At 49.0% G+C, this 18,685-nt stretch overlaps 1 protein-coding gene across 1 annotated transcript; it reads right to left on the bottom strand.

The window, feature by feature from the left end:
* Window positions 1–6,489: 6,489 nt before the first annotated feature.
* METTL21C (methyltransferase like 21C) lies at window positions 6,490–13,978 on the bottom strand (the record flags this gene model as incomplete). The annotated part of the gene is made up of 4 exons (XM_032880976.1): window positions 6,490–6,962; window positions 7,936–8,053; window positions 10,754–10,905; window positions 13,939–13,978. Coding segments are annotated over 4 exons (705 nt in total), but the record flags the coding sequence as incomplete, so codon positions are not given.
* Between the last annotated feature and the right edge of the window lie 4,707 nt (window positions 13,979–18,685).

The raw sequence follows: 18,685 nt of genomic DNA, 5'->3' as shown, positions 1-18,685 counted from the left end.
GTTGGTCTTAATTTTTCGTAAATAAGATATGGGGTTAGAACAGAAATAATATATTAAATCAATAGACAAAAAGTTCAGTGTGAGGTAATTTATTTTATATTTCCTATGGGCATGCAATTATTTGAATATATTCGCCAGTTCTTATGTGATTAACTTTTGTGTATGTTTTTGGCTTTTTATTTTTTTTTTTTTTCTGGCTACTAACTTGCTTCTCTCATCCTTCCTCCATAAAATAAAAAGACACACGTAGATAATATTGAAAAGCCTCTACTCACTGACAGCAAACCTGTTTGTATGTGTGTATGGTTTTCAAATCTTGTTCCCTTAGAATTTGCTGTTATAAAAGACCTCCCAGTTAATCTTATCTAGTCTCTCATAACTGTTTTTGTGTTTTTTATCATATAAAATATGATAAAAAAATTTTTATCATATTTTATATGATAAAAACATTAGAGTCTTTATGAAAAAATAGATACGTATGCCAGCATTTTGCATACAGTTTCTGAGCATTCTAGAATTTAAAACCCGTCCATGAACAACCACACGTATGTTCTCTCACAAACACACATACTTTCATCCTCGGTCGTGCAGGTTCCCATGTATACATGTTCATCCAGTCAGGAAATCGAGAGGGTTAGAAAAGGGTAGGACGACTGACTGACTGGTTGGTTATTAATTACAGAATCTGTTTCATAACGCAGGTTTTGCCATTCCTAGTGAGTGCCGCCTGCTCACACAGAGCTCCTCGGGCAGCCACAGGTGAAAGCTTGGGTCCTTCTTGGGTTCTTCATGAGGATGTGTAGCCCTAGGATGTGCGTGGCCTTCTGGATGTCAGGTTTCAAAGGCCCTGTGAACGTCTCATTTCCCAGCTTTTCCTTTTAAGCCTTTGGATTAGCCCCAACTGTTCACCATCTTGGGTAGCCACAAAATTGCACAATTGCCCGTGATCATCTAGACAAGCGCTCCTTCGGGAAAAGGCCCCTCAGCCTGAGAGAGCGCGGAGTCTAGTAAGATGAAGGTGGCCTTGTCCATGAGGTTTTCTAGGGAACAACCATTACAAGCTTGGGAGGAGCTCCCACTCCTGCTCGGCTCCCTCCAGTGACTGCCAGGCTGGGGGATTTCCAGGCAGTCGGTGGAGCTGGAGATGGGATGGGACAGAACAGTTGGGAGCGCCCAAGTACGCTGTTCTTACTGAGGTCCGGCCATCTTACCGGAGTCAACTCACCTCAGCTTGCTCCAGGCCTTTGGTTAGTTCCCACACTTCTTCTTCTTTTCTAAGATTTTATTTATTTATTTCACAGAGAGAGAGAGAGTACAAGCAGGGGGAGCAGCAGGCAGAGGGGAGAGGGGGAAGCGGGTTCCCCGCCAAGCAGGGAGCCCAATATGGGGCTTGATCCCAGGACCCTGGGGTCACGACCCGAGCCAAAGGCAGCCGTGTAACCAACGGAGCCACCCAGGCGCCCCAGTTCCCACACTTCTGGAAAGAGTTGCCTTTGAGAATTTTTGCCAGTTTTCTCATTACTCTTTAGGAAGTAGAAAATCACAAGTGCTTTTTCACTGACACACTGCGTCCTGCATTTTCTAGGACATCACACTTTCTCTTAAGCGCATGAATGTAGCATCCAGTTTTAACATAAATTTAAGGTTAGAAACTTTCTGGTGGTACATTTATTTTGAAAGACTGTCTTCTGAGTTAGGTGAAGATACAGTTAATTCTAGGATCCTTCAAATACGACTTACATAAAAACACCATTGCTCCAGAGCTCCCTGATTTCCTACTTTCTACATCAGGTTTTGGTCTTTGTGCTAAATTTTTTAATGTGGAAGAAGAATTCAGCCGCTGGTGGATGTTGGAGACACTCTTCAAGACCAGTGTGGGGCTCCAGGTGCAGGGAGCAGCTGGGCCCTCCCCACAGGCCAGCTGGTGGCCCCCTGCGTGTATGTGATGCCGTGAGTCAGTGGCCTCCCGCTCCTCCTCTCTCTCTCTCGTACTGAAAAGCAGGAGGAAGTGGTAAATAATGGAGCTTTTTAAATAGTACAGTTGGTAAAGCGTGAATATTTTCAGGCAGGTTTTTTGTTTTGTTTTAAAGGCTGAAGAAGCCACTTCCTGGTTCTCGGTTGTAAGAAAAACTTCTCTAATTACTACTTGTCTCTTCTGGGACTAACGTCTTCCACAGATGGTAAAATTTTAGAATGAATATTGGTTACTTTGCTATGGATGTCGCATATACATCTACAGACTGGCAAAATCTGCTTTGATCTAGAAAGATCAGCTCCGTCAGTGTAACACGTGGTAAGAAGCCCTGACTCGGCAGCTGTCTTGTCAGCCTCTGCTTTTTTTTTTTTTTTATTAACATATAATGTATTATTTGCCCCAGGGGTAGAGGTCAGTGAATCATCAGGCTTACACACGTCACAGCACTCGCCATAGCCCATACTCTCCCCAGTGTCCATAACCCAGCCGCCCTCTCCCGACCCCCCGACCCACCAGCAACCCTCAGTTTGTTTCCTGAGATTAAGAGTCTCTTATGGTTTGTCTCCCTTCCCAGTCCCTTCTTGTTTCATTTTTTCCCTCCCTAACCCCCCGACCCCCAGCCCTGCCTCTCCAATTCCTCATATCAGAGAGATCATATGATCATTATCTTTCTGATTTATTTCACTCATCATAATACCCTCTAGTTCCATCCACGTCGTTGCAAATGGCAAGATTTCGTGGTTTTTGATGGCTGCATAGTATTCCATTGTGTGTGTGTGTGTGTGTGTGTGTGTGTGTGTGTGCGTGCACATCTTTATCCATTCATCTGTTGATGGGCATCTAAGTTCTTTTCATAGTTTGGCTATTGTCAGCCTCTGCTTCTGTCCTTATCATGCTGCCTCCATGATGACAGCTGTACCTGAATAGGCTCTAGAAGAAAGTGTCCTCAATAAAATCATTCCTGTTAATATTGGTTGTAAAATAGTACTCAAAAAAGCCAGGGACAAGGGTGCCTGGCTGGCTCAGTTGGTTAAGCTTCTGCCTTCAGCTCAGGTCACGATCCCAGAGTCTTGGGATGGGACCCCACATCCAGGCTCCGTGCTCAGTGGGGAGCCTGCTTCTCTCTCAGCCCCTCCCCCCTCTGTTCTCTCTCTCTCTCTTTCGTGTGCATGGTCTCTCTCTCAAACAAAATCTTTAAAAAAAAAAAAAAAGGAAAGGAAACCAGGGACAGTTCCTGTTTCCAATAATAGCAGCCAATTTTTGTACCACATCCACTGAACATAACTGAACGAAATAGGTACTTCTTACAGAAACATTCGAGATGGTACAGAGCATGCGCTCGGCACAGGTCTCTGGCGCCTTTCCCATGACAGCTCCCCAGTTGTCATCAGCAGGAGCTTTGCCATCATGGGATTTGTCACCCCTCCCTCGGATAACTTGTCTTCGCCCTGGAAAAGCACAGCCTGGCCTGCTCCTTTCCACTTAGTCCCTCTCCTCCTTCCCTACTCTGACGGTCAGATGTCTGGGTTGCCAATCTGTGTCTCTGCTCTTTTGTCCCGGCTCAGGCCCTGATGTGTCCCATCTCTAGACCTTCATGGGCCTCATCCAGAAGATTCAGGCAGTATATTCAGTGTGTCTGTTCCAAGCCCAAATTGACTGAATCTGAATTAACTTGAGCCTTGCTCTGCACTGTTCCGTTCTCTGCTCTCAGTGGCCCCGCATTAAAAGGTATGTTTTTGTCTTTCTCTGTAGGATCTAAGAGAAGCCTGCAGAGATGGGAAGGAGGGATCCTTTTCATTCCCCCCATCTTCAAAAACACTCTTGAACAGAGACTTCCTTAAGGAATAAGAAAGTAAGAATAAGATCTGAACTTTATTATTCTGAACATGGTTAACAAGAGGGAAAAAACTGCATTAGTCCTAACTGAAGCAGGAGGCTAGGAGGGAAGGGGGAGGTGGAAGTACTACTCTCCGATGAAGCACCCGGGGTGTCTCAGCCACAGTAACGGCCTTCCCGGAGCCCAAGGGCGGGCGGCAGGTGGGGCGAGGGGCGGAGACAGTCTAGGGCGCTGCCTGGCAGTAGGCCAGCTGCACCCTCCCCCGAAGGTCTCTTGTCTGTGTCGCTTAGAACCCCTGCTTTTGTGAGAGGATTCCAAAAACTCAATAAGCAAGTGTATAATTTATTGAAGCCATGTCTTCTCAAGGGTCGAACATGAATAATTACAGTTCCAGGATCAAGGACAGATGTCCAAGACTGCCTGCATTTCCAGTCATCGCATGAAAGTTCTAGAATCTGATTATGCCAAGTCCTATCCAAAATGTGAGTAGACTATAAAGCAGCTGGAAATATCTTCTATCATTTTCATCTTATTTGTGATTCTAAAAGGTACTAACCTATATGCCTCCATGATCTACCAAGCCACGTCAAAACTCTGTGGCTTCTAGCAACATTTCTTTTCACTCATGAGTCCCACTTGGCTGGAGTTTGGTCCAAGCTGAGCTTGGTCTGGGTGGTCCCAAAGCTGAGTCATTAAAGTGTACAATTTACAGGAAGGACAGGGTGGAGGGACATTTTGAAAGATACTCTGGGAACACTGTCAACACAGCACAGTTGGCAGAAGTGCTACAGGACGGACAGCTCGGTCTTCAGCAGATAAATGGCCAGAGGGAAAAGCAGGAGGGAGGGAGAAGCTGCAGGTTGAAAGAGACTCCAGACATGCCGGCCAACCAGTGAGCCCAACGTGGACCTCACCTGGGCCCCGATTCTGACAAACTCTAAAACTAATGTCACGGCATTTAAGAGACAAATGGGAATTGGAACCCTGGCTTTTAAAAAATATTAATATGTAATACTAAATTACTTAGTATAAAATTTCATATTACATAAAACACTTTTAGGGTGATTATTATGGTTATGTGTCATATATATATATATATATATACATATATATATATATATATATGCCAAATCTACAGAAGAAAGTATATCTATTATTTCCTTCAAATTAACACAGATTTGGAGAAGTAGGTGGAGGTATAGATAAAATAAGATTTGCCAGGAGTTTAAAATCCATGGCGGGGGTGGGGGGGTAGTTCATGATTTTTTCATCTACTTACTTCAGCAGCATTATTGAACTGTAGTTGCTGCACAATACACTGCACATGTTTTAAGTGTACGATTCATCTACCTTCAATATATGTAAACTTTCCTATAAAAGTTTGAAGACAAAGAGTCTGTATGATTGTAATCAATCTGGCTTTTCTAAAAGGGCAGACCTGTGTCCATTTAGAACATAATGAGATAAGCATATGATCATCATATCCTTCTGTCCCGGAAATGTGAAAGAAATCGACTTATAAGTCTAAGAAGAAATTTAAGGGTCAGGTCCTGTGCTCTAATGATTCACTGAGCTTTATATATTGACATTGGACAACCTTGCTAAACTCTTTGAGTTCCAGTAATGCCACTGTAGTTTATCCACAGTCCCAGGGGTCAGCAAACCAGAGCCCCCACCATGTAATCCAATCCATAGCCAGTTTTTTGCAGGGTCCACAAGCTAAGAGTAGGTCTTGAATTTTTGTAATGGGCTATAAATGGGAATATAATACACATATTGTGTAGAAACAGTATGTGGCCTGAAGATATGGATTAGCTGGCCCTTTACAGAAAAGGTTTGCTGACCCTGGCTTACATTCAATAGTCTTATCATACACAAATAGTGTCCCTTTTCTTGCATTCTAAATGTGCACAATTTATTCCTTTGCTTTCCCACATTGGCTAAAGCTTCAAGTATAATGCTGAGAAATGGTGGTAGCTGAATTATTTATTGTTTTCCCCTATGAGAGAAGAAGCTTTTAACATTTTATAATCATGATGCTTTAGATTTTTTGTAGCCTTCCTTTATCAGAACAAAAAAAAAATTCCATTCTTTCCTACTTTTCTAGAAATTTTAATCATAAATCGGTGGGAGAAAAACAGACAATCCAGAAATCTAACTTGAAATGATCCCAACAATTCATTGGCATGGAAGTAGGGTATTTGTAGAGTGGATTCTCCTAGGAGGTTCCGAAGACAACATCCTTGACAATTTCCATATTTCAGTACCTTTCCTGTATTTTTCACTTTTAGTCCATGTTACTGTTTTCTGTCACTCAGTAGCCTCTCCTTTTGCTACAGCTAAAATCTGTGTGAGTAGATTCTTCAAACTTAAGACTGAAGAACGCTTTCAAGCTTACTTTCAAAAAGCATGTGACCAACGTATAGTACTGACAGATTTGCAGTAGAAAGAACAAGGGCGAAATCCACTTGTTTATGAATTTATTCACGTAAAGTCTGCTAAACAATTGAGACTTTTTGGAAGCCAACACAGCTACTTTTAAGTTTTCATATTACTCTTCGTAGATGTTTAGATTAACCAGATAATCCTAAGCAGGTTATTTTAGAAAGCTGCCATGCTACGAAATGTTTGTTCTTGGCATACACGTCGTTGTTACGCACTACCTTCCCCATCTCAAAAAAGTCCTTTGTTAACAGTATGATTTCTAACACTGCTCAAAAGACACACTGATGTTTCGAAAGGCACTCTGTTTAATTTAATCCCATTTTAATATTCCTTTGAAAATTTTGACTGACGACTCTGGAAACTCAGCCAAGAGTGTTGTGTCAAAAACTTGCTTGAATTTATCTAGGAATTCATAATCGGTGCTGAACCTGAATTTGTTTGCCCAAAGCAGTACTGTCCCTGGCTGACAAAGGTACGCCATGGTGGCGAGCAGCTTGTCCAGGAAGTAGTGGTGGTAGACCACGTCCGAGGCCAGAACATAGTCGTAGTAAAACGTGGACCTGGGGAAGTGCTGCTCCAGGCTCTCTCCCCAGACGAGCTCTCTCACTTCTGGCAGGTGCGCTGCACGCTTTGACGTGTTCTTCAGAAGATTGTATTGCAGGTTTCCTAGGACATCAGGCAAATCCGTTGCTGTGACTTGAGCTCCTAAGAGATAGAAAAATTGCATTTATTACCTGGAAACGTGCAGGCAGCATAGTGGACACGGATGCTCAGGGAGTCACGAGATACGGGACTGGGCTTCTCTGCTTTGTCCAAATTGACGTGTGGGCTGGGCATCCTTGACCCAATCCTGCCGGATAACTTCCCGGGGGAGCTCTGCCCTGTGCGCTGTCCAGTGTTGGACAGTGTCCCAAGTCTCTCCTCCATGACTCCACCCCCAGCTCGTGGTGGTCACAAGTATCTCTAGATGTGGCCAAATGTCCTTTATGGGGCAAAATCACCTTTGGTTGAGAACCACTGAAATCGAATAATGTTAGCATTTTTTAAGAAACAGTTGAGTGGAGTTGGGAGATTTCAGGATAATTAGCTGCTTAATAATTCATCATGTTTTTCTTTGTAAAACTCTTTATCCGAAGGTTGGATCTGTTTTGTAGGACTGCCTGTCTCCAACCTAGATTTGTTCATTGTTAGGCATTTTAAAGCTAGTGACAGGAGTTCACAAAGCAGACCAGCCCATTTCTAGACTGGCTCTGCTAGAAGCTCTGTGATAGTGTAGGCACAAGTATGCCTCATCTGTACCCACCTTTTGCTCACAACCTGCATCTGGTGTATAAATCTGCCTTTACCTTGGATTAACTCACTTATTTTTCTTCAAAATGTTAGTTATAATATTTGCAACGAAAGCCAGGAGACAGCATAACGTAGCTGTTTACAACAGGAGAGTCACAGCTCCGGAATTTCAGCTTCCTCGGTCCCTGCTGGGCCAGGCAGGTCTCCTTGCCGCTCTCTCACGTGTGATTATCTTATTTTGGGGCCAACAGTACTAACTCCTAGCTCATGACACTTTGGGCAATTCCATGAGTGAAATCATGGCCAAGCACCCGAGTCGCAGCAGGCCAGACAGAAAGCTGTCAAAGCCAGCGTGTTCTGAAACAAAGTCAGGAGTAAAGAGACAAACCTAAAATACTGGCCACAGTGGAGACGAGGCCTGGTCCAGCACCAATCTCGAGAATCTTCGCATCTCCGAGATTCAGTTCCTCTGTATGTTCCTCCAAATACTGGCACAAAGCCGTAGCCTAAAACAAAATATTTGCAGTTGTCACCTGAGCATTGGAACACTGGAAAACAGTGGCGACCCGAGCCTCACTTCCCTACTCCAAGCGGAAGACTACAAGAGATGTTAATAGTAGTTGCCGTTTATTGAGGGGCTCGTGAGAAGTTATGCCCTCGGTGCCCTAGGCGGGCCTCGGGCATAGGAAAGGCGTGATCCGCAGCAGAGGAACTGGAGACACAGACTCGCTAACTCGCCTCTAGCCGAAGGCCCTGGGTGCCTTCGGCTCTTCCAAGTCCGGGAAGGAGGCCTGAGAGCAGCAGCCTCTTGCTCTGGTTTGGTCTCACCGGCTTCCAGAACACAGCTGTACATCTTCACCACTTCCGTCCCGACTCCTTCCTCGAAGTTCAAGTGGGTTAACATTTTGTCTGCTACCCTGGACAACTGGGCGGTTTATTCCTTGAGGCGGTCATCGATCGATACGGCCTACCAATACAGGGCTGTGAGGGGTGCGCACACTTTGGGGCAGTGGGGCGCAGCGGGGGTGGGGGTGGTTCCAGAAGGCGTTTCTACAGCCTCCCCCCCCCAGGGCGATGGCCGACCTGCCGGTCCGTGGACCGCATTTCGCGGAGCAGCAAGATGCTAAAAGGGCTGTGCACGAGTTCAGATAACTTTGTAGACAGAAGCGCAGACGTCCCTTTCCTTCTCCCTTCATTCTTCTCCTGGCCTTCCTCCGGAGAGACGGTGGCCATGGATTTGCGCTGACTCATGGGCCGCTCACGTTCGAGCCCGTGGGTCTCACAGCGCTGCGGGGAGGGATCCCGGAGGGTTCGGCAGGACGACGTGAATCCTGAGAGGACAAAGCCGGCCGGACTCTGGTCTGTGCGCACTCCGGCCTCTCGTCTTCTTGTGGCTGCTCTGAACTTGTGGGGACACCGCGTTTTGGGGGGGCTGGGCTGGGGCCGCAGGAACCCCAGCCCCCGGGTGCTGCCTCTCACCCCCGTTTGCTCGAAGTGAAGAGCCTCAGGCTCAGAGATCCCGCAGTCGCGTCTTCTCTCCGGGGGGGCTGAGGCCGGGCTGGGGAAGGGCCTGTAGCCGATGCTCAGACAGGTGAGGGGCGTCAAGGAGGCACACGCTGCAGGCGGGGGAGTGGGCGGCGAGGGGTGTCCTGGGCGCTGAAGGATGAGGGGCTGCACCTGGAGGGTGGGGATGGGGGGACTGGGGCGAAACAGCCACACATTGCCAAGAGCTCAGGCGCTGGGAAAGGAGCTTCTGGAGGAAGAAAAAGGATAGTGATCTGTGATGACAGGGGTTTCCATACGAGGAAGAGTGTCACCTAGAGCCACCAAGAAGATGTGCTTTGAGGGGTTTTCCGAACTTGCATCAGTGTGTGCCTGGTGAGCGACCTGGAGACAAAACTTTTCTCAGGAACCAGGGCCCTGCCAACACCCCCACCTTCCCGGCCCTGGGAGCAGACGTGGGAGAATGATGTCCTTCTCGGACAGCTGCCCTCGGAGTCCCACGAGGAAGGGTGTCTTCCCACTTCGTGTAAACCCTTCCTTCGCAGCTGTCGGGAAATTGAGTTGCCAGGAGAGGCCAGGGTTTGGTGCATGAAAGATAGAGGCCTTAGTGAGAATAAAACCGTCCCGTGGGCAGATATTCTTTCATTCCTGATCTGGCACCCTGCTGTGGTCGTCGATTCGCCAAATCTATTACAGCAGGAAGCTGGGAGCAGTTTGGTGGTTTTCAAACTTATTACCACGCCAAAGAGGATTTCCCTGCGAAGGAAATCATACTTACCGGCAAAGGGGGAAATGCTGGGCAGGGCGGATTGCAGCTCTAGGAGCTGGAGCCCTTTGTCTGCCCCTCCCCCTCATCCACCCTCCTTGTCCCCCATCACCTGCCACTGGTACCCAGGCCGCCTGCTCCCCAGAGCTCCGTGGCACGTCTGCCCCCCACCACCACCCCGGGAGTGGCAGCACCTCCGAGTTCCCCGTCTGTATTTGAACCCCAACCCCCTGCCATCCCCCACCAGCGACAGAGCAGCTTGGATCCGAAGCTTCTCAAAGAACAACCCAGCGGGCATCGGAGGACTGCTGTCCCAAACCCGGTGGCACAGCTCTCCCAAATGAGTCAACTTTTCTGAGCCCCTACCTCCCCGTGGGCAGGTGCAGTGTGAGTAATCCCAGGTGGTGGGCATGACGCGCAGCGTCCACGAGTGCTCACACCCCCCACCGTCCCCGTAGGGAAACAAAGGTCAGGGAGGCCAGCAGGCAGCCAAAACTAGCAGATTGACTCCCGATACAGAGCGTCTCCCCATTTCCATGCCCCCCCTCGCAGGGCTGCTGCAGAGAGGAGAGGGGGGCGACTTCCTACCTGCTTCCCTGGGGACACCCCAGGGGGAGGGAAGCCAGCACATGGCTCTGATTGTTTTTTTTTTTTCCTCAAAATTCATATGAATTTTTCATCTTCCTGATATAGTCAAGCTGATCTTAATGTAAAAGAAATAATGTTTCAGGGAACATGGCCCAGAAGGGATGATGGCTTCTGGGAGAGATGCTGGGGTTTTGCGAAGCCAAGTGAACCCCCAACCCCCGGGCCAACAAGTTACCCTCCCATGCAGAAGCCCAAAGTGAGAGCACTCAGCAGCCTGTCCATGGCAGCCCCGCCTTGTGGAACTGTCGCCCCAGGAGCCCCAACATCCCAAAGGTAATGGCTGTCTCACCCCTGGCCACACCACGGCTCCGTAGCTCTCTATGGATTCTTGGATGACGATCTCTGTGCCAGCGAACACGTAGTGCTCCTGCGTGTAGCTGGCGTAATCGGTGGGAACAAACTTCTGGAGGCTACGAAGAGATGGTTCTATCTTGTTAGAATCTGGGGGGGCGGGGGGCGGGGGGGAGAAAGTAAAACAGTTTCTGTGATTTGTTGATCCAGATCAAGCACACACTGGGCACAACTGGTAAGATGGGGAGGGAACGGGTTTTCCCACAGAGACGGGGTGACGCCAGCAGTGACCGTGGCTGCAAACTAGCACAAAACGGAGTGACACGGGACGACAGGGACATGAAGTCCAGCTGTGATGTTTCCTCGAGATGGTGAGACACCAGGGGATGCTCTGGGTCCGACGGGCTGCGTGGCAGAGGCCAGAGAGGTGCGGCTCCATCCCCAGCCCTCTGTTCCGCCGCCAGAGAAAACCAGCTTGCCAGCAGAAGGGCAAGAATGAGCCGTCTGGCGGAGGCCCCGGACAAACACAGACATGACTGTTTTTAGGTCTTGAAGCGAAGTAACATTCCCACACGCTGGCTGGAGAGTGTTCCTTAAACCCTTCCTACAACTGCTCCTCAAAAGGCTCAGGTCACCCAAAGACCAGCCAGCTCCACGGTCCCGGGGGAGGCGGTCAGATAAGCCCGGCCTATTAAGTTACAATTGCTTTAAATACCCGTTAAACTCACGAGCAGCTCTCAAATAGCACATAAAATGGGTGGAAAAGAGCACCTGATGGCGGTTGACCTCACGGAAGCACAGACTGTGCCGCTTTTGCGGAGTCTTTCAGGATAAGACGAGCCACGCGTGAAAATGTCAGGGGTGAGCGCGCGGGCACAAGCACACCAGGGCCGTCCACAGAAGAGAAGCCGCGGATCATGCGGTGGGAAGGAATGGGCAGGGAGGAGCTGGAGGGAAACCCGCAGGAAACCTGCCTTTGCTCCCTGAGACCCGCCGGGGACCTCTTTAGCCGCAGGTGGAGGGCGGCTCCGGCACACAGCCACAAGGAGTGGCCGGTTCACCTTGTTGCTCCTCTAATCAGAAATGTCCCCTGGAGGCGTTAGAGGAGGAGGTGGGCCGGGGCACAAATCTGGGGTGGGGGTGGAGGGTGTTTGCAGAAGCCTAATCGGGGGCAGGCGGTTTCGGGGGTTGCTGATTAGCAACCGCGCGAGAGCCATCCTGTGCTGAGGGTCTGCACACCCGCACGGGTTCGCAGAAGAGCAGACATCGGAGTCCACTCCTAGAAACGGTTCCAGCAATCTGACCACGCCCAGTTACCGAAGCACAGACCTTGTGTTTCGTCTTCGTGTGCATTTTCATTGGGTTTTTCTAGAAGTGAATTTTTGTTGTATTTTACCCAAAAAGTGTCCTTGTGTAGCAAAGTGAGAAACAGTCTTTGAGCACAGCGACAGGGTTCTCAAGAAGTGTGACAGATGTCCACAGCTCTCCAGGGGCAGCTGCCGCCTCCCCCACCCCCCCACTGGTGTAATGTAGTATGAGATCTACCCGCGGGGGAGAATTCTGGGCCCCGACCTAAAAGGTGAGCACTGACCGTGCAGGAACCTGCTCATAAACAGTGAGCAAGTCAGACGGGAGACATTGTGCTGGTAGGGGCTGTGGGGAGGCTGGAGGGGCGGGAGGGAGACCTCTGGCCCTCACCCACCTCTTATTAGGGGAAGCTCCTAACATCTAGTACCACCAACTCATTCTCTGTGAATGACCAAAGAGGCCCTAGCCTGTCCCCTCGAGCTGAGAGGCTGACAGACCCGTTGGAGAGACGGTCAGAAGGCCGAGGAATAGACAGCGGCCGGGAAATGTTCAACCACCAGCTCGGGGTGAGGGGAAGAAGCACTGATTTGTAGGTTTGATGATCACCACGGTGGGAGTGCTCCCATTCCAATTGCCCACGGACGTTCCCGGGAAACGACAGAGGCTGCCCACCGAGACGGGTGCTTCCCCCCCGCTCTCCGCCGGGCAGGGCAGCAGGCGCCAGGAAGCAGAAGAGCTTACGCTCCATGAAGACAACCTCAAAACGTAGTCAAGTAAGTCATGATGAGTTGTGAGTATTCATCGCCTTGGTTTTTAAACATGCCTTTGCATTTTATACCATCTATTTAGCGGTAAGTTTCCATAACTTACATTTCAATAATGGCCGTGTTTAACAACGACCCTCAAAAAAAAGTCCCTGAAATTCAGGGGCTGGTGCAGGCTGGTCGGGGCAAGGAATTGGGACAGGGCTGCTCCCTTTTCCTCTGAGGTTTCATCACTGGGGTAGGTGACTGGCAGCAGCCAGACTAGCTGGGACCCGTGCCAGCCCCTCCAGACTTCCCTCCCCCACCGTGGCTCTGGCGGGTCCTTCTTCCCTTCCACAGCACACCAGCTGGGGACCTGTTTTTCTCTCAAGATGGTAGAAAAAGTCAATGGGCTGATCTGGAATGGCTCATCATTTTACAGGCAAAGGAGCTGATCTATTTTCCCAACCCACATTATAAAGAAACGTGGGCACATAAATATTCTCCCAAAGGCCCTTCATGTTTGATAAAGATAAAGAAATTTATGCTTATTACACACAATGTTTTCATTTATCGATGTTAGTCTGAGAGTTTTAGAGAGATCAGATTTTAGAGATAGAATTGCCTTTTATGTAAACTAGTTTAGTAAAAATAGATAGCATCCTGTCTTAGTGAGTTGGAATATAATTTTACCGTGTTAAATGATGATAAATGTTTGAAATGCCATACATTGGCTTTTCTGACATTATTTGTTAGGTTTATTATTTATTACTACCGCGCCCCTGTCCAGAAATGCAACCCACATACAGCACAGCTGCCAGCAGAACATGTCAGTGAAAAACGACATGAATCAAGATTTTGTTTCTTTTTAAAAGTTCTTGTGACAAAAATATAACCATTTGAGATTTATACACAGGACAAGACAAATTTAGATAAGCAAATAATGAAAAAATAGGAATTACTTTTAATGCTCTGCTCACGCTTGCCTTAAAAGGCACTTTTCCACTAAGCTTCACTAATAGGAACAATCTAGAATTAAAAGGAGATGGGAAATCTTGTCACTGAAGTTAACTGGTAAATGCCATGGCCAGGAAAGCAAGTGACAAGGTGTCATGGTGAGGACGGAGGTTACCTCCTGGGGGTCTGCTGGTACCATCCTCCTGGAGAGCCCCCTCTGCCGCCGGCTCTAAGCCCCCATCTGGGGTGCACGGTGCTTCCCGCAGGCGTCTGGGCTGCTGCTGCCCGGGGTGCAGACACACGTCCATAACCGCAGCCGCTGGAGAGCAGAGAACCGGACAGGCTGGCTGAGCCTCCCAGAGGCTCTAAAAGGTGCAGCTTATCGCCTTAGCATCTGCTGAGCTGAAAAGAATCCCTGCTTTTCAGCTTAGTTCCCCCTCCCCCGCCCGGTTAGCAAAGCAGCTACCCAAGGAGCTGCCATCCTAGTTTTGCAGGCAAAGGAGAGGGGGACCATTAAACAACATCGCACCTGTTCTGGGCATCAAGAAATGCAAAAACAGAGCAAGCATTGCTAGGGGACGGGCACAATGTGGCTGGGGTCTAAAATGTCTAATAGCTTTTGGAAATGAATCTTAATGAAGAGACTCTGATCCAGGAACACATCCTACCATCGGAGGGACACCATGTGGATGGAGGGATTAATGATCTCGTGGATGAGAAGGCAGGATTTGGACCAAACACAGGGCTGCTCCCTTCTCATCTGAGGCTTTGTTGCAAGATCATAGAAAGTGCTGGGGGCTGAGCCAGGAGCCTGACCTGGCTCCCTACTGGGGCTATTGGCAACTCGCTTAATTCCCTTGCGCCATTTCCTCATCAGCAAAAAGGGACAATATAGTATCTGTCCACTCTCCAGGGCCACAGTGGGAAGCAGGAGAGTGAAAGTGAGGAAAACCACCTGATTTAGAAAAGGAGACCTGGCTGTGGGGATCACTGATCGGTACCAAAATAGTAACACATGACATCACCGCAGGGCGGGTACCGTTGCCAAACCCTGTTCTGCCGTAAGTGCATCGACTCATCTAGTCCCAGCAGTTGCTCCTATGAAATGGAGCCTATTAGAATGCCTCTTCTCAGATGCGAGCAACCCAGGCACAGAGACTTGAAAAGCAGCCCAAGACACCGGTGGGGCCAAACCCAGAAGGTCCAGCTGCAGAACCTACATTCTCACCCGGCCGGCAGGTGCACCCTGGGTGGGCTTGGGCAGCCGTGGGTTCCCTTGCCTACTTTCCTCTGAAATGACTCAAAACGCTTAGCCACCGCAGTGGTGTTTCCTAGTTTTCTGTTTGTTTACAAAATGTGAATGATTTTCCACCCCTGTGTTTACCATCCTCAGTCTCCACACCCCAGAGTTGCCCCATCCCCATCTCTCCAGCCAAGCGGGGAGAGCAACCAGACACACCGGCCATTCCGTCACTGGCCAGCTGACCCAAAGCCATTCGGGCACTGGCTTACTCCAGTGGCGAACAGACAAAGTGCAAGAGGGCACAGCCCCCGAAGCAAATGTCACTCCACTGCACACCTGGACAGGTCGCGTGTCCCTCACGTTAATTCTCAACAGGACGGCAAACAACTGAGATCGCTGCGAAAGCAATTTAACCTTTTCAGGGCTCTAGAACTGAATGATCAAATACTTGCCCCCCTGCTCCAACTCACCACACCAGCCGGAGTGCCCCGTGCGGGTCTGTGCTTCCCGCGCAAGTTCTCTCTCTGGCAGCTCCTTACCCATTCCTTCCTTTCAAGCATCCTCCAGCTCCAGGAAGTTAACTGCTCCCCGGAAAGATGGCAGCCTGGTTGTTGATGAGTAAACAGTGACTTCAGGAAGGAAGCCTCCACGCCGTGGGGAGGACCCTGCCTCCGAATCTTAGCTCGGACATGTGCATTCCTCGTCGAGGATGTAGATCGTGGGGATACCTACCTCCTGCGGCGGTTGCGGGAGCGAGGGGAGGTAAGCCATGCAAAGCATCTCAAGTTCAGCAGCGACCGTTCTGTCCGAAGCCAGGAGGGCAGTCATGCAAGCCACACGCCTCCCGCACCAGGGGACTCTGGGCATTACATTTTAGACATTTCCTCATTTTGCCTGCAAGCGAAGGAGAATTATTTTCCAATACCAGGTGCGCTTTTCCTTATGAAAGCAAACGACTCCCTCCCCCATCATCATAGCTGACGCGCGAAAGTAACTTTTCCCCTGACACGTGTGCCTTGAAAGGCAATCTAGAAAACAGTGACCGTGCCCTCTGCCTGGTGCCGTTAGTCTGATGTAGCATGTGCCATATGGCACGTGTTAGTATTTGATAAAGCTTCAGGAAGTTTTTCAAAGGTTAGTCCCCTCGAAATCCTTCCAAACTGTTAGTTTACACATTACCTTACGTAGCAGAAGAGAGGGTGAGATTTCTGTGCACCCTTGAATCCCCAATGTTTTATATAGATCCGCACCTGAAAGGATTAACATTTTATGAACAAAAGCCAGCCAGTGCAAGCCCAAGTTATTTAGGGTAGCATGACCCACCAGGACTCAGGCATGTTACTTCGCTAGAATATCTGTTCTCTCTCCCTCTCTCAATTCTCAATGTTTTCTCTCTCTCTCTCTCTTTCCTACATACTCACACGCAATCCTTGCAATGTGGAATGGAATCACCCTCAAAAGATCCAGAAAAGGCCTCCAGCAGAGCAGAGGCTCTCCTCTACGGTGTCCAGTTGCCGTGATGGAGTTGAAAATGTAGACACATTTCACTTTAAAAAGAAGTGGGGGTGCGGCTGGTTGGGGTTTCGTACAGACGCGCAGACTTCCTCTGTGCTCATCAGCCGGACTGCTGTGGCCAAAGGGAGCAGCCGTGCCTGCCGTGGACGGTCCTGGACCCTGCCCCGAGCAGCCGGAAGGAACACAGGACTCTACCTGGTAAGACAGGAGAACACCTAACTAGAAGGCACGTGAGGTAAAGGCTTCAGCTTGCATGAGGAGTGTTTAGCTGGCGCAACAATGAATAGGAAACCCGAAAAACTCTTCCAAGAAAAAAGGAAGCCATTGCAATTTCTTTCATTGAGGAAAAGGGCAGTTTAAAAAGGAGGAAAATCATGTGCTCATTTGGGAAGCCTGGAAACCCTTAAAATAGGATATAGGGCATGTTAATTAAAACCTTAGCAGATGGGAATTAAACAATCACTCGTGTTTGTGGGGGACTGAGCAAATAGTGACTGAGCTTGAGTGGATATAAGAGCCTATTTTTATGTTTTTACTCCAGCCTTGTACTCTCTTCACTGCTGTCATTTTTTTTTCTTTATGTGCCTTTCTTTGAAGTTAGGATCTTCATCTGAATGTGCTGTGATCCCATCTCCATTAGGTTTGCTCTCCCATTCCCTTAAATGAGGGGAGGTGACACGGAGTCTCGCTCAAATCTGTCATAAGGATGCTGTCGTCCTCCCCAAGTGGCCCAGCCCTCTGATGTGTCACTTGGGTAACTGGTTTCCACCAGGGGTCAGCACCGCTATGTAAACACCCCTAGATATAAGAAGTAGCAAAAAGGTGGTCATCATTACAACTGTATAAATAACTTCTGAAAACTGATTGGAATGTACATGAATGTGTCCCTAAATACTGGCTACGTCAGAATTACCTGGAAGCTTTAGAACACATAGACTCTGGGCTTCTGGAAATTCTGGCTCAAAGGTTGGGAGAGAGCCTAGAGGTTTGAGCTCCAAGTCCAACAGCCGTCCCCCATGTGTTTTCAGCGCCTGGCACATGGCTGGTGCCAATCTATAGGGCAGGGAACACATGACCGACTCACATAGTTGAAATGTCAGCCCCTGACGAGGGATTAGGCTTCGGGCATGGCTCTGGAGGACACATGGATGAAGTAAGTGCCTGGGAAGGACATTTGTTCTCAACAGGAAAGAACTTTTTAACAAGCAGAACAATGGAACAATTGATCTCAGGGAGCCAGCATAACGGAAAATGGGCCAGCCCTGGAGTTAGAAGACACCAGATTGGACCAAAGGTTTATACAGGGTCAATAAACAGGCCAGGGGCAGTCTGTCTGCCTTTCTTCAAAGGTGTAGACCTCTGATCTCTCACAGCACTTTTCCAGCTGCACCTAACTCAGCCAGTGGTCCTCACCATGGAGGAAGCCATCCCTCCTCCCAGGGACCCTGGGCAGTTTGGAGGTCTTGTTGCTTGTCATAGCGAGGGCAGAGAGCAATTGCTATTTAGTGCATAGAGGCCGGGGTGGGGGTTGGGGGGGCTACCAAACACTCTGCGTTACCCAAGACAACCTTCACAGCAAAGAGCAATCCTGCCCAAAATGTCACCCAGGCTGAGCTGAGAAACCCTCGTATTGTGCAGGATAGGAGTTGCAGGGTGACTTCTCAGGACACCTTTTTTTTTTTTTTTTGTAAGTAAACTACCCGCAGTGTGGGGCTCAACTCATGACCTTGAGATCAAGAGTCACATGCTCTACCGCCTGAGCCTGCCAGGGGCCACAGGGTCAACTCTCATTTCCATCCTACACACACCGTCTACAAGCTGGGTGATCACTGCCTCCTTGGCCTCAGTGTCCTCGCCTGTAAAATGCAGTGGATTAGTGTTTCCAGACTGTCCTATAGATAGAGCCAACATGACACCCTCTGGCTCCATCAGGTTCCTCCTGGGAGCAGACCCAGAGTCAAGGATTTGAGAAAGGATTTGGGGGATGCAGGGAGGGGGAGGAGGAGAAGAATCATCCAGGGAAAGGTGGGCAGCCGGCAAGAGGTGTTCTGCCCAGCCAGCTGCTGCCGGCCAAGGCAACTTGCACCTGTGGGGCAAGGCTGGGGGATGCGGCAAAATACACAGCTCAGAATGATCCCATCCCAGGTTCAAAGGGCTCCCGGAG

The sequence above is a fragment of the Lontra canadensis genome, unplaced genomic scaffold (genome assembly GCF_010015895.1).
Source record: "Lontra canadensis isolate GAN:19392208 unplaced genomic scaffold, GSC_riverotter_1.0 scaffold73, whole genome shotgun sequence".
Classification (NCBI taxonomy): Eukaryota; Metazoa; Chordata; class Mammalia; order Carnivora; family Mustelidae; genus Lontra; species Lontra canadensis.
Note: the sequence above shows the minus strand (reverse complement) of the source record. Positions and strands in the feature narration are given on the sequence as shown.